Here is a 15248-nt window from a genome sequence, read left to right as displayed (position 1 = left end):
AAACTAATAAACAAGAAAATCAACAAAATAAAAAAAACTTAAGAAAAAAAACTTAAAAAAGACTTTATACGTCTCCCATTCAGTACTTCGATTGATAAACCATTAACAAGTGAACAAAATTTGAAAAATATTTGACAAGTCTAAATACAAAATTACAAGAAATAACTCCTTTAGATTAATACAAAACATTTCAAACAATAATCGGCTAAACTAACGAAAAAATAGGAAAAATAAGGAATATACAAAATCAACAGCAAAGATTGCTCTAAATTTTATATTGGACAAACGGGTAGGTCAATTGCTTGCCGCTTCAAAGAGCATATTCGCATAAGCGGTAAAACACAACAACATAACAAGTAAAAATCAATGTACGCTGAATACATGTTATCACATAACCATTATAATGGAAAAGTTGAAGATAGTGTAAAAATGTTAGAATATGAAAGAAAAGGAGAAAGAATGAATGTAAATACAGATTCATCAAGACCTTGTATCCAAAAGATTCTTCGTATAATATGTTAGGTACTTCTTAAAATAACCTGTTTGCTACTCTAATGACTTTTTAAATACTCAGTAAAAATGATTGCTTGGGACGCAGATGAGATCGTTTTACCTTTGGTTTCGTTCATTCATCTCACCAAACGTCAGGCGATTCGATGAACTTCAACGCGGGCAGGTTCTTGAGAACCCGACACGATTCGACGAACCTGAGTGATTGATAATCTCTTGTGAAGGAATGACTGAAGGCTGAAGGTTGTGTAGAGTGAGTTGTAGGCCTACAATGGATGGTGGCTATGCTGGTTATATACATATACTGCTTCTTCGCCTCATAACAGTGTTATAGTGTTTAAACTTAGGTTGTTTTAAACTAACTGAATAAGTCTACGTCACCTGCGTCGGCGGATCTGACGCGGGAATTACGAGGATGCGTACAAATGATCATTGTTCGCTGAAAACATTCATAGACAGATCAGATAGGTCATCAAGAGATCCAGGTGTCTACGAAGATACCTCTTCAACCGCATACTTTTTGGAATGGTTATTGCCAGGAATTATCACTATAATAGATTTAAGTTATCAATAATCAAACTGGTGTCCACAATATCACCCGAAAAGGGCCGAAACTTAAAGATATTGTAGGTATCGTCATTTAAAAATGACTTTATCGAACATCTTCGTTTTTGAAAATATTAATTAGGACAATATTTAATTTTGTTGAATGGCTGTGGAAATCAATAATAACAAGGGCCCCTTGCACTAATTGCACTGTATAATGGCCTCTTTAATAAATCAAACTCAAAGAGGAACTCAAAAATTTCCATTTTACTTGCCATTCGTCCTCAGCTTTAAAATAGCACCTAAATTAAACAATCAGATAAGAAAAGGATACAATATACTCTTTACAAGCAGGTAAGGAATGTTATGGGGAGAACCTCATTTTATTAAGTAGCCTAAATAGACAACACAGATATCTATTTTTCCTAAAACTAATATACTTGTACTCCCGTCCCTCATCACAGGAAGTTTGCGGACTGAATATTCCCCCCACTCTTACGTAAGAGATACTTGCCTTCCCTTGATAAAAAACACGATGGGACCGAGAAGGAGCAAAGGTACAATCAGGGGACAACAAGTGGTTGTCTCAAAACCGTGAACAAGAAATCGGATCAAACGCAAGGGAGAGAAGCGAACCGAGACCTTCAAGTCGTTTTTTGTAAAAGATAAAAGGTATCACATGTTGTGTTGAGGTTTTAGTTGTGTGTGTGTGTGTGTGTCCGTCCCAGACTGATATTAAAAACGAACACATTACAAAAACATTGAGTTGAAACTGCCACAAAAGTAATTAACAACTTTATTGGACTTAATTGTATTAGTTTTGGTTCATTATAATTGTTTTAAATTCCGTCCTTTTGTTTGCCATTACACAAGACAAAGCGCGCACTGAATAAAAATAAACATCTTGCAATCACTTTGCCTTGAACAAGTTATAAAATACAATATACTCTTTAAAAGTACTAACATCCGTTCTTTTGATTTCGAACAATTAAGAGTAAGAAAGTTTTTAATAAATAACCACATCACGGTACTAGATTGAGCTAGACTTTCAAGATGTATGCTAAAACATTAATGATTACGAGTTTATTATACTGTATTCGGTTTATTCGGAATTCAATGTAGTATTTCAATGAGCTGTGGATTGGGACTGATTAACCTAATCCTACAGCTTATTGAAATACTCATGGATCTTAATTTGAAAAGTGAAATGTTTTCGTATTCATCAGTCGTAACATTATTCAGAAAATGTTGTTTGTGTAAGAATGAAGCAGAAGTAACGCGGTTTCTATTACATTACCTATAGACTATTTCACTTACTATAGTATTTAACTTTGTTAAATTAAAACTTAAAACTGAAGATAATAACTACAAAGAATATTAGGCCGACTAAAAAAATCATGTAACTTTGTTGTTCAATGCTAATGTTGTCGTTGCTACCAGACTATCATGCACCTTTAGGTAATAAAAAGATGATTACAGAAGATTACTAAGATTGGTGTTGGATGTGGCAAAGTGTGGTCCGTCGGATGATTGCAGGTAGTACATTACGCAAGAGGGGAAACGGGAATTTCAAGCCCTCTTGCAAGTGTTGGTCGTAGCTCTAGGTTACAGCCTGTGATACTGTACAGAGATATGATGTATACAGACAGATACCACAAGTGTTGGTCGTAGCTCTAGGTTACAGCCTGTGATACTGTACAGAGATATGATGTATACAGACAGATACCACAAGTGTTGGTCGTAGCTCTAGGTTACAGCCTGTGATACTGTACAGAGATATGATGTATACAGACAGATACCACAAGTGTTGGTCGTAGCTCTAGGTTACAGCCTGTGATACTGTACAGAGATATGATGTATACAGACAGATACCATTCTGGACGTGGGGTTAAGTGAAATCACCAGATAAATTTTCAACGCAAAAAATCCATGATGGATTTTAACAAATGTCTCTAGACCAAGTTCTGCGCTTTACATAGCCTATTGACGTCTCACTGACCGCTCCTGTCATTGAGTTACCATATCTGAGATAAGTCGAATGCTCGAATCCGATGCACTGACCAACGAGCATCTTCCGAAAAACTGCTTGTTCTCTGTGAACAAGTTACACTCGAAGTTATGTTCAACTTTTTGACTAGTTCCTATTTTAAAGAGAAGCATAACTTAACAGAATAATAAATAAATACAAGAATAAAAACAAAACTTCTGCTAAACGTTACTCTTCATCATCCCATACCTCTCGTAGAAAAGATATGCTCAGCATAAATGACATTGAAGTCTCCCGAAATTCCATGTCAAACGATAGCGACCGAACAAAAGCGGAAGTGAAAGTATCTTATCACGCGACAGACCGAGAGCTGAGGTATTGATTGTGGAGCGGCCTTGTCCTTGTTTAGCTCCGGTACTGCGCTACACGCTACAGCACAGCCGTCGCCCGACATAGGTAAATACAAGATAAAACTGCGCGGCACTTGTGCAGAGGTCTATATAGAATACAGGTGAGGAAAGATCATTGTAGATACTGCTACAGTCACGCCGGGGGACAACAGTCTACAGCGTGTCGTAGTGCTGAGTGGACGTGCAGTACTCTGATGTACAGGTGAGGGAGGACCACTACTGCTACAGTCACGCCGGGGGACAACAGTCTACAGTGTGTCGTTGTGCTGAGTGAACGTGCCGTACTCTGACGTACAGGTGAGGGAGGACCACTGTATATACTGCTACAGTCACGCCGGGGGACAACAGTCTACAGTGTGTCGTTGTGCTGAGTGGACGTGCAGTACTCTGATGTACAGGTGAGGGAGGACCACTGCATATACTGCTACAGTCACGCCGGGGGACAACAGTCTACAGTGTGTCGTTGTGCTGAGTGGACGTGCCGTACTCTGACGTACAGGTGAGGGAGGACCACTGTATATACTGCTACAGTCACGCCGGGGGACAACAGTCTACAGTGTGTCGTTGTGCTGAGTGAACGTGCCGTACTCTGACGTACAGGTGAGGGAGGACCACTGTATATACTGCTACAGTCACGCCGGGGGACAACAGTCTACAGTGTGTCGTTGTGCTGAGTGGACGTGCCGTACTCTGACGTACAGGTGAGGGAGGACCACTGTATATACTGCTACAGTCACGCCGGGGGACAACAGTCTACAGTGTGTCGTTGTGCTGAGTGGACGTGCCGTACTCTGACGTACAGGTGAGGGAGGACCACTGTATATACTGCTACAGTCACGCCGGGGGACAACAGTCTACAGTGTGTCGTTGTGCTGAGTGGACGTGCAGTACTCTGACGTACAGGTGAGGGAGGACCACTGTATATACTGCTACAGTCACGCCGGGGGACAACAGTCTACAGTGTGTCGTTGTGCTGAGTGGACGTGCAGTACTCTGACGTACAGGTGAGGGAGGACCACTGTATATACTGCTACAGTCACGCCGGGGGACAACAGTCTACAGTGTGTCGTAGTGCTGAGTGGACGTGCTCTTTTTGGACAATGTGTTGACTCAGAGTTTACATGTGAGTTTTTATTATCACTTGTAACATTTATTACACTCTTTTATATCATTTTTCAATTTAGTTTCTACTTGGAGTATTAATTAATTTCACCTGTTTTATAGATACGCTTCTGGGTACATAATACAGACTTAAAAAACGTGTTCTGTTTTGCAAAATTAAAAAAATGTGAAGTTTTCCTTGTAAAGCGCTGCTTCGCCTCTTCGTATTTCCATCCGATGGTTTATTTCTAGTTTTTCTCGAAATTATAAAAAAATTGTTACTTACATCCTAACACAAGATTGCCATAACAGATCTCGAAGCACAATCAATCTCGTACATTTGTCTCATGGAAATTGTTTCTTGTTATTAGGATCAGTTCCGGTAATATTGAACACATTGCATGGCTTATTGATTACAAAATGCCTCCTTAATATAGACTTTACATTTACATTTAGATTGCTTTTTAGCTCGCTAACAAACTTTATTTTTACTAATAAAAACTTACTCAATTTTGGTTTATGTTACTTAAGCGTAATATAATAGTGTACTTGATTAATTCTAATGTAGAAGAAATATTAGATTGTCAAATCCTTATATTCCGTTCCAAAAACATCATGATGGTGTTAAGTACTGCCGCAACTACCGCAGTGCTGTTGGTGAACGTTTAATAAGATGAGGGACCGACGGACGCGACGGTTGGAGAGTTCAAAATAGGAAACCTATTTCTAGTCTTCTAGAACTTGTATCTCCCGGCTCCAGCGTTTTATTTCTTCTGTAAACATTTCAGGAACTTATTCAACACTACAAAACGATTTTATGGCAATCTCAGATTTGTCACAATTAGAAGAGTGCAGTTTTGAGCTATGTGATTGGTTAACTATCAACCTGTACGGTATTAAAAGCCTCCATAGGTTCATTACTTCAAGAATAAAAACCATTTTGAGGTAAATAACATTTTCACTTTTTTACTCCTTGTTTCTTCGACTGGCTAGAAGTCGAACACAAAGCAAATCCATAAAGCTGTGAAACACGACGATTTTACTTAATCCTTCCATTGATTGTAGTTGGAATATTTTATTTAATAAAATTGAATAAGTTATAAACTTACGTACTTTATAATGTGTTCCAGTTTAATGTATTATATGAATTGCGACACTTTTCAACCTTGAGTGTGTTTAAGTGATGACATCATGACAAGTCTTGACAACTTCAGCAGTACTCACTTGTTATCAGCACCTGACATCGCAAGTGTGATAATTTCGTTGGCTGAAATCACATTCTATGGTTAAATTTTTATGAGAAGTTGACAGTGTAGCCGAGAGGTTACAGCGCTCGTCTTCACATCTGAAGGTTGCCGGTTCGATCCAAAGCGGCGTCGATTATTGACACAGATTCTTGTTCTGCACTATCAATTAATGATGCTCTGTAGTACAAGGTCGACGATTAATATTAATACCCCTGTCACAGCAAACCTGCAGACTTAGCGAATTTCCATTGCCTGATTGGATTTACACTAAAATGTCTCCTTAAAAATTCCCTATTTAAATAGAGTTAGAGTACTTAGGTTTGCTGCAACAAGGCGGGTAAAAAAGCGTTTGTTGTTATACGATGTTAATACTGTAGTTTAGTAAGAAATGAATGTATTTTCCAAATTTGATCAAAATATGTTCAAAGCAAAAGCAAACAAGCAAACTACAACAGTTTATCAATTCTCCTTAAGAATAACATTGAAATTTTAAATCTACAATTTTTTGGCATTTTCTCCGTAACCATTAGGCGAATAATGACACTTCAAAATACTAAATTAATTGTTGTTTTTAATCCCTACAAAATGGTTTGGAAAGAAATTGTGAAATTTTGTGTTTGTAGGGTCGAAAATGGGAAAAACCTATTTTTACCCTATAAAACCCCCCATAAACCCCCGTCCCCATAGTCCGATCATGCTCGTTCACGAATCCGTTTGAATAAATGTAGGTTTACACGTTTCTACCAAATTTCATCAAAATCGGATCAGTTTTGCTCGAGTTAGGCCTATCGTGCTAACGGATATATTTATAAATAAATAAATATATATATATGAATTTGAACAGATGGTGTTTTTGGCCTCTAGGGACCTCAAAACGAAAAAGTAAATCGGTCCCGGGTCCAGGTCTTACCATGAGTACTACGGTAAGCTTAAATTTGCTAAAAATGTCACGATTCGAGCCGTTCCTTTACAAAAGAAACATAAAAATGCCAGTGGCGAAACACGCAAAATAACAGGTCTTACCTAAGGTACGGTTTCGTCACCACGACACTGTACGGATTCCTAATTAGGTAATAAACTAAAATATAATTAAAGTAGCCGTCGTATGAATGGGTAAACAGGTTTGTCGAGATATTTGGCAACGCCATCGAATCATACCGAACCGAATCGAATTAGGTTGTATCTCTAAACAAATTGTTCATTGTACAGTAGTTACATATTTAATCTACTAATTAATGATGTCACTATCTAACATCTTAGAGGTTACACAAAAGATATGGGATTAAATTTTACTCAGCTTAGCTCTAATTAAGAGGTAGGTTCCTTATGGTCCCTCGTGCGGCAATAAGAAGTAATAAAAATATAAAGCAATGTGACAAGATTTTATAATCCAGCCTTGACGTACTGTTACCACTTTAAGCAATGGTATCATTATCGTCCTTGCTGTAAATGTATTACATGAAAAAATCATGATTTATTGGAAAGTTTAAACTCGGCTGTATAACATTTTTCTCTAGTAAATATGGAAAAGTAAAAGAAAATAATTTGTTCTGTCTAACCCAAGCTTCCACGGGGCCATGACGCAAGGCCATTGAACACAACACAATGAACAATGAAATTCGCAAATTACATGACTTGCAGCTGGCTGAGCCAAAAGATCTGTCAATACTCTCCAACTGATTGATGTTCGCTTGACTTCTTTAACCTTTACACATTAACCAAAGGAACGCACACTTTTTGTAAATTAATGTTTTTTTAGTTTCTCGCCGAGTGTGTTTTGTATTACAACGGTTCGAGGTAAGCTGTAATTTGAGGGAAGCGGTCGCTTTAAACTCCTCATGACTTGCTTACATTCCATGAATCGAAGAGCATGTTCTTACTCTGACAGCAGAAGTCCATGCAGCTACAATGTTTGTAACTCATATTTAAAACTCCGCATCATTTTTAATTTTAAGGATTTTCACATTTTTATTTACGTTTCTTATAGCAAATATAATCTTTTAGCGAATTTCCCTACAGTGAAGTAGCTATTACCGTAGGTCTCCCGGGACCTATTTACTTTATCATTTTTGATGTCCCCAGCCGATTTTGATAAAATTTGACTTGAAGGTGCAAGGAGGGATAAACTTTAATGAGTTCGCGAACCAGCATGATCGGACCATGGGAACGGGGTTTAACGGGGGGTTTTATGGGGTAAAAATTGGGTTTTCTAATTTTTTACCCTTAAAACACAAAATGTATTAATTTTTCTCCAGACCTTTAAAAGCTTAAAAAACAAATAATTTAGTATACCAAAGTGTTTTTGTATGATTATTTGTTTCTTCATAATATTGCCAAACGGCTTAATCATTTTCAAAATAAACTTATCACACACTTTTATAGAAATTTCTATATTTCGGCATTAGCCTTCTTCAGGAACAAACACAATAACAAATAGAAGTGTTTACCACTCTGAATCATATGGTTTTAGCAAAAATCCAAAATACATATAATTTATGAAGAAGTAAAAAAGAATGATTAATGTATTATAAAAATGTATGATTATTTAGTAACGGAGGAAATTCAAAACATCGTTTATTTAAAATTCCCATGTTATTCTTATGGAGAATATTGTAAAATGTTGTAGTTGGCTTGTTTATGGATATACAGTATTTTGATCAAATTGGCAGATTTATTTATTTTATACCAAGCTATTAATATTTTAATAAAAACACACTAAATTAGTTTCCCCGTAGCATCAAACCTAGGTACTCGTTAAACATAAATATTAATTTAATATATTAATTGAAAATCAATCCAGACAAATGGAAATTCGCTTATTCGGCAGGTTTGCTGCATCGGGGGTATTTATACTATTAAAAGGAAGCATTGGCTGTTATCTTTTAACAAATCATTACTTGTATTTAAACAGTTTAGTTTTGCAAAATCTTTGTACAATCTTTCAATGTACATTCCACCCTACATACTAGGGAAAGTCGCGACTTACATAATCATGAGGATGGATGTGTTCCCTAATTTCAAGATGAGTAAAAAATGTTCTTTTAAAATTATAACACAAAAGATATAGAATAATTTATTAGTGCAACATCTACAGAAAAATGTATGTGTGTGACAATAAAGGTATTTGGACTTTGTGGTTAGAGTGACCAGACACCACATAAACTTCGTGTCTAGCATGGTGTTCTATTATCTGTGCTAGCAGTAGCCAGACGAGATAGGCAACAGGACAGGGCGAAATCCCTACGAAAATATTAATGTAAAGATCTTTACAGGTAATGCAGTTGTGCTCATGTCATGTAAATATTTGTTTTCAGATCTAGAGAAGCATGTCGAGACCAACATCACCGCAGCCACTAGTCACCAGCGACTCAAACTTCGGATCAAAACTCAATGTGAACAACAATGCCAGTAGAAATGGATCAAAACTCGATGTGAACAACAGTGCCAGTATAAATGGATCAAAACTCGATGTGAACAACAGTGCCAGTATAAATGGATCAAAACTCGACGTGAACAACAGTGCCAGTATAAATGGATCAAAACTCGATGTGAACAACAGTGCCAGTATAAATGGATCAAAACTCGACGTGAACAACAGTGCCAGTATAAATGGATCAAAACTCGATGTGAACAACAGTGTGAGTAGAAATGGATCAAAACTCGATGTGAACAACAGTGCCAGTAGATACGGATCAAAACTTGATGTGAACAACAGTGCCAGTAGATACGGTTCAAAACTCGATGTGAACAACAGTGCCAGTAGATACGGTTCAAAACTCGATGTGACCACTGCTAGCATATTCGGGTCTACACTGGAGATTGACAACGGCATCATCAAGTTCGGCTCAGCTCTTGATGTCAGCAGCTGCAACTACCAGGACCCCGGCATCAACTTTGGCGCTACTTCAGCATCTTCCTTGGTACCGCAGGTCAGTGGCAGGGAATCAGCACAGCAAATTTTGTTTTAAGTTGTTTGTACGATCACATGTTCAAAGTTTTTTTTTTTTTTTTTTTTTTTTTTTTTTTTTTCTGAAATAAGTCTAAAATAAGTCCATACTATTAAGACATTGTCATAGATTAAATATACTCCGTGTTGGTAATTATGGTATCATCATCAACTTTTTGTCATCCTGGTGTGGTGTTAATTGGTACTGTGCAATGAAACAATGTATAGATTAGCCACTTTATCATACTGTGCGCGGATAGTTCTTTAAATGGTAGATACGTTTTTAATGGTCATTCAGTTCATCCGGAGATATTGTGGCTGAGTTATACAACATAATGTGTATAAGAGTGATACGTCATCTACTATATAGAATATAATATATAAATTCCGGGTAAGAGTACAATAAAATTCATTAACGCTGATTGGTTTGTTCATTTTTGTAATCGAAAACGTAATTCAAACTATTTAAACGCAGGACTGATCATGATACAATCATCTATCCCGTGATAGACGTAACCTCTGTTGATTGTGGAAAGCTACAACAGCTGAAATTATGATCTTAGCGGTTCGTGGTTTGCTTCACCGCTTATTTTAGAGGCCAGAACCCTACAGACGGTGGCTGCTGTTATTACATAGGTATTATTGTACTGACTCCCCGGGCCCGAGTGTACATTTTATAATACTTAAAAACATCCAAATTAGGTTGAAATGGAAGTTATTGAAAAAATCTGTCTGCACATGTTAGGCTACTTCTATGTTACCAAGGTATGAAGCTGGATATAGTTTCACTAGTTGTAGCACATTGAGAACGTGTTTCCATGTGTGTAGATGACAATCAATCGGCGACTTATGTTCCATTAGGTACCACAAATGTTGTCTATGTCTTTTCGTAAATATCCCTTCTAGTTTGCAGCTCAAGTTTATTTTACACCAAGATTTCCAACTCATTGTTCAAATGGTGGTATCCTGGTATGTTACTATAAGTCCCAGATTATTTTTAGAATTGAATGTTCGTTTGTTTTTTACGAGTATGTCCAGAAAACAAGAACCATTGGTGATAGTGGTTTATAAGCCGTCATTTCATATTGAGCATCTTGCTGAGATCTGATTGGATATTGCAGAATCCGCGTTGCTGCACAGAATATAATAGTCCAGTCAAGGAATGAGGTGTAGAGTGCGTGAGCAGGTAACTAAGCGATTCCTTCAGAAACTTGTTCAGGGGGCTTAGGGTGTTAACATACCAAAAGTCCTGACTCCTAGGTGGTGAGCCAGGGGGTGGAGAGGGGAAAAAGGGGGGAGAAAGGTACGCATTTTGGGTTTTTTGATTATATCTCGAAAACTATCAACTTTTTGTATACTATAGTAAATTATAAAATTGAAGAAGATTAAATTTTCTACAAGAAAAGTATATAATGTGTTTATTTTGGTTCAACAGATTACGAGTTATAACTTATTTAATTGATATCTTATTAAAATCTTCTTCCATAAGAAATACATGTAAATTAGTATGCGAAATGGGGCGAATCCTATCCGCCCAAAGGAAATATAAATGATATTCTGGAAATCTTGACAAAATTTAAAGTAATTTGACACTTTAATCATTAAAATTGATCCAAAATTAAGGCGAGGGCGAGGTAACAAAATTTAGAGTTTTGGTGGTTTTTTATTGGAAATATAAAAAAACCTTAAATCATCCCATTTTTAAACGCTCACCCTCGCTTTAATTTTTGACAAAATTTCATGATTAAAGTGTCAAATTACTGGAAATTTTGTCAATATTTCCAGAATATCAGTTATATTTCCTTTGGGCGGATAGGGTTCGCCCCATTTCACATACTAATTTACATGTATTTCTTATGGAAGGAGTATTTTAATAAGATATCAATTAAATAAGTTATAACTCGTAATCTGTTGAACCAAAATAAACACATTAAATACTTTTCTTGTAGAAAATTTAATCTTCTTCAATTTTATAATTTACTATAGTATACAAAAAGTTGATAGTTTTCGAGATATAATCAAAAAACCCAAAATGCGTACCTTTCCCCCCCCCCTTTTTCTCCCCTCCACCCCCTGGCTCACCACCTAGGAGTCAGGACTTTTGGTATGTTAACACCCTAAGCCCCCTGAACAAGTTTCTGAAGGAATCGCTTAGTTACCTGCTCACGCACTCTACACCTACTTTTGAATCATTCATTGACTGGACTATAAGGTCAGTTCGGAGTTCAGCAGGCGAGCGAGAGACGAGTCCATTGACCCAGACAGACGGAAGACAATAGCAGAGCGGCATACTCACACACAAACACACACAAACACACTCTCTCGCAGTCAATACCAGCTGTAGGTGCAGACTTCAGAGCTTTACAACAAGAAAAGGACGTTTGAAGGGTGTAGGCCTACATTCTCCCTGTAAACTCTTACACGGATCACAAATTTATAACAGGTCTGGTCTAGATGCAATAGCACAATAACTAGTGGCCCTTTTCAAGTGCATTAATGTGTAGATGTATATCCTGTCAATTCACAATCGTAAATCACGTGGCTTTCCGCCATATCTGTGGTTCGTGGTGGTTGAACCGCCTCGCGCACTACTGGAGACGATATCAAGCCTACTACCAGCTTATCATCATCTATAGCAGAACTGGAGCGATGGCTCCAAGCTAAATTTATCCTTCGACCATCATTGATCTTTTAGTTGAAAGCACGCAATCCATTTCTTTTTCAACCCCCTCCCTTAAATTACCTCACTCTATGGTTGCTCTCATGACGCTGTCTCGGTAATTCGATCTGTCTTAATTTAGCTAACCCATAAACGAAAAATTATGTTCTATTGCTTTGTGTCTAATAGATTTACAGATTCAAATCTATGTTGCAAGAGATCTAGATCGCAATTCACATATCTCACACTATTCTTTAGATACTCACATACACATTCATTGAGTTGCAAGAGTTATTCTGTAACATATTTACATCAGCCCAATCAATAAAGGTTTTTTATCGCAACTATAAATGGTGGAAAGCTGGATTTTTTATACGTAATAGAACCACATGGGAGGTGTATTTTCGAAAAGTCCCCGATTCTTATCATTTCAACTCATTCACTGCAATTTCAAGGTTTCAAGGGTGTGGGGGAAAAGCTCTAGGGGTAAAAGTGGGGACTTTAGGGAAAATACACCTCTCAGGTGGTTCTATCTATGCTATTATATAAAAAGAGATGTTGTGTGTTTGTCTTTTACTTAATAACGCAAGAACCACTGAACCGATTTAAATAAAATTGTGTATGAAGGTAGCTCACTTTCCCTCACTTTGTAACTTCTTTGTAAGAGCATCAGAATGTAATGGCTTGACCAATTGATATGAAATTTGGCCAACAGCTAAAGAATACTGAGCACAATGTTTTGGTAAAAAATATTTGCGCATTTCCTTCTGGATTTTATTTTACGGGCAATTTCGCTTGTTATTTTAATGTTAGTTGAAAGAAAAATTATATTATTAATTAAAAATTAATTAAATTAATTAAAAATTAAAAATTTAAAAAAAAAATTAAAAAATTAAAATTAAAAATTAAAAAATTAAAATTAAACAATTAAAAAATTAAAATTTAAAAAAAAAATTAAAAATTAATTAAAAATTATATTTATTGGGTTTATGACATATGGGTTTATCTCGTTTCATTTAAATAAGATAAACATATGTTAATTGTTTGTAACTGTTTTGTTTACATTTCAATGTTTACTTTCATCCTAGGTTAAAGTTAGAATGTAACAGTTTGTCAATGGAAGTAACAGTTTTGCTATATTTGTTTTGAGCATGCCTCAAAGGCCACGTCATAATATTGGTCGTCGCACCGATAATGCAAATGTAAGAGAGTGGCGACGTGAACAAGAAGAACCAGATGAAGCAGTGGTGGAAGAAGCTGATAATGATAGACAGTTAGCTAAACAATTCCAACATGAATTAGATGCACTAAAATTTTACACTTGCACTAACTGTCATCGGCAACAACTAACAGCTTCAAACCAATCACCGATTTGTTCGCGTTGTCGTTCAAATGCAACTAAATTCACGGCGTTAAATAATATGGATGTGTCAAGTGTCCCGAACGAATTAACTGACCTGACGATTGTAGAACAAATGTTGATTGCACAAGTACATCCATCCTGCTATGCCCATTTACAAAGTACAAGCAAATGGTCAGGATAGCCAGTTTCACTACAAACGTACAGTACGGACTATCAGATAAATTTGTCATTCTTTAGAACTTAAATAATATCGGGCAAACAAACGGTGAATCTGTTGAAAGGGAACATATTGTAGGGTGTTAGCTGCTTTAGCCATTGACAATCTTTAAATAATGATTCGCTCATTTATGCGTCTAAAGTGTAACGGCAGACCACTCTAGTATACCTAGTTAACATATAGCCCTATTCCAGATATTATATTTCCCTTATATGTTTATATATAAGAATGTAAATAGTAAAAAAGATATTAATTGAAGTCAGCTGTGAATACTATAATCTGACCACTGAGCTAAAATTATAACTGGAGGTAGCACTGCCATGGCAGAAGTCTGTCAAAAGCGAGTCGCTGATTTTGTTAGGTTGGTATAGCAGTAAGTTTTCTTACCATAGCAATAACATGGCTTCTTATAACTAGGTTGGTATAGCAGTGAGTATTTTTGTCATACTTGAATACTTTTAATACTTTAATAATTTTCTTTGAAATGGCGACCATACAAAGTAGGTATTTTAAGCCAAGTATAATAATAGTTATAGCAATAATATGGCTTCTTATGACACCAGACTCACGCAAACATGGCGGCTGGCGACACGCATCTTTGACATTCAGTGCTACCTCCAGTTAGAATTATAGCTCAGTGAATCTGACAGTTCAAACAGCAGAGGTTAAGAAGTACATGTTCTGCTCCCAATATTCTAAAGTGTCATGATTATGAGAATAGTTTGATTAAAATATGTATAAAAATGTACTCATTTTCATGGAAACAGAAGGATCATTACAATGTATACACTTGGAATAGTTTACAAATTTGAAATGATAAACAAATGTTTGGATCAGGATTAATAGGTTTTAAAAACTTAAAGATATGTGTAGTTTTAACAATTTAACTGACTCAATGTATACACTTTTATTTGTGTTTTAATTCAATTTATAAACTAAATTTCAACTATAGCCTACCTACTTTTATTCTGTCCAGAGGTTATTAAGGTTAGTAATTATATTTTCTTCTATCATCTACTTCACATTTGCTTTTTTACATTTACAGAAATCCCCTTAGTAGTTGTGTTTTTACAACACTGCTTTATGGAGAATATCACAAAACTAGGCTGCACGCAATTCACCTTTGTTTCTAAAATCAATTAAATATCTGTAACGTAACTATGTTCCTTTACTCAATGTTTTAACACAAGGTAATGCAAGTTTTCCATTAGTTTGTCTTTTCTTGTTATTGTGATATATACACACTGATCTGCAGGTAAAGA

General features: G+C 36.2%; 1 protein-coding gene across 3 annotated transcripts in view; it reads left to right on the top strand.

Moving 5' to 3' along the window:
- The first annotated feature begins 3488 nt into the window (after positions 1-3488).
- Positions 3489-15248, top strand: part of LOC128985706 (facilitated trehalose transporter Tret1-2 homolog) — a 69078-nt gene continuing 57318 nt past the window's right edge. The window contains exons 1-2 of one of the 3 annotated variants that reach the window (XM_054405512.1): positions 3489-3554; positions 9116-9730. In XM_054405512.1, the coding sequence (XP_054261487.1) occupies positions 9128-9730 (603 nt within the window). In that variant the 5' untranslated portion in view covers positions 3489-3554; positions 9116-9127. Of the gene's footprint in view, positions 3555-3736; positions 4577-9115; positions 9731-15248 lie in introns of those variants that run through there. The other 2 variants (XM_054405505.1, XM_054405521.1) reach the window with 2 other exon arrangements.

Source organism: Macrosteles quadrilineatus, unplaced genomic scaffold, assembly GCF_028750875.1.
Source record: "Macrosteles quadrilineatus isolate MER2022 unplaced genomic scaffold, UCM_ALF_1.0 Scaffold_1__1_contigs__length_201487025, whole genome shotgun sequence".
Taxonomy (NCBI): Eukaryota; Metazoa; Arthropoda; class Insecta; order Hemiptera; family Cicadellidae; genus Macrosteles; species Macrosteles quadrilineatus.
Note: the sequence above shows the minus strand (reverse complement) of the source record. Positions and strands in the feature narration are given on the sequence as shown.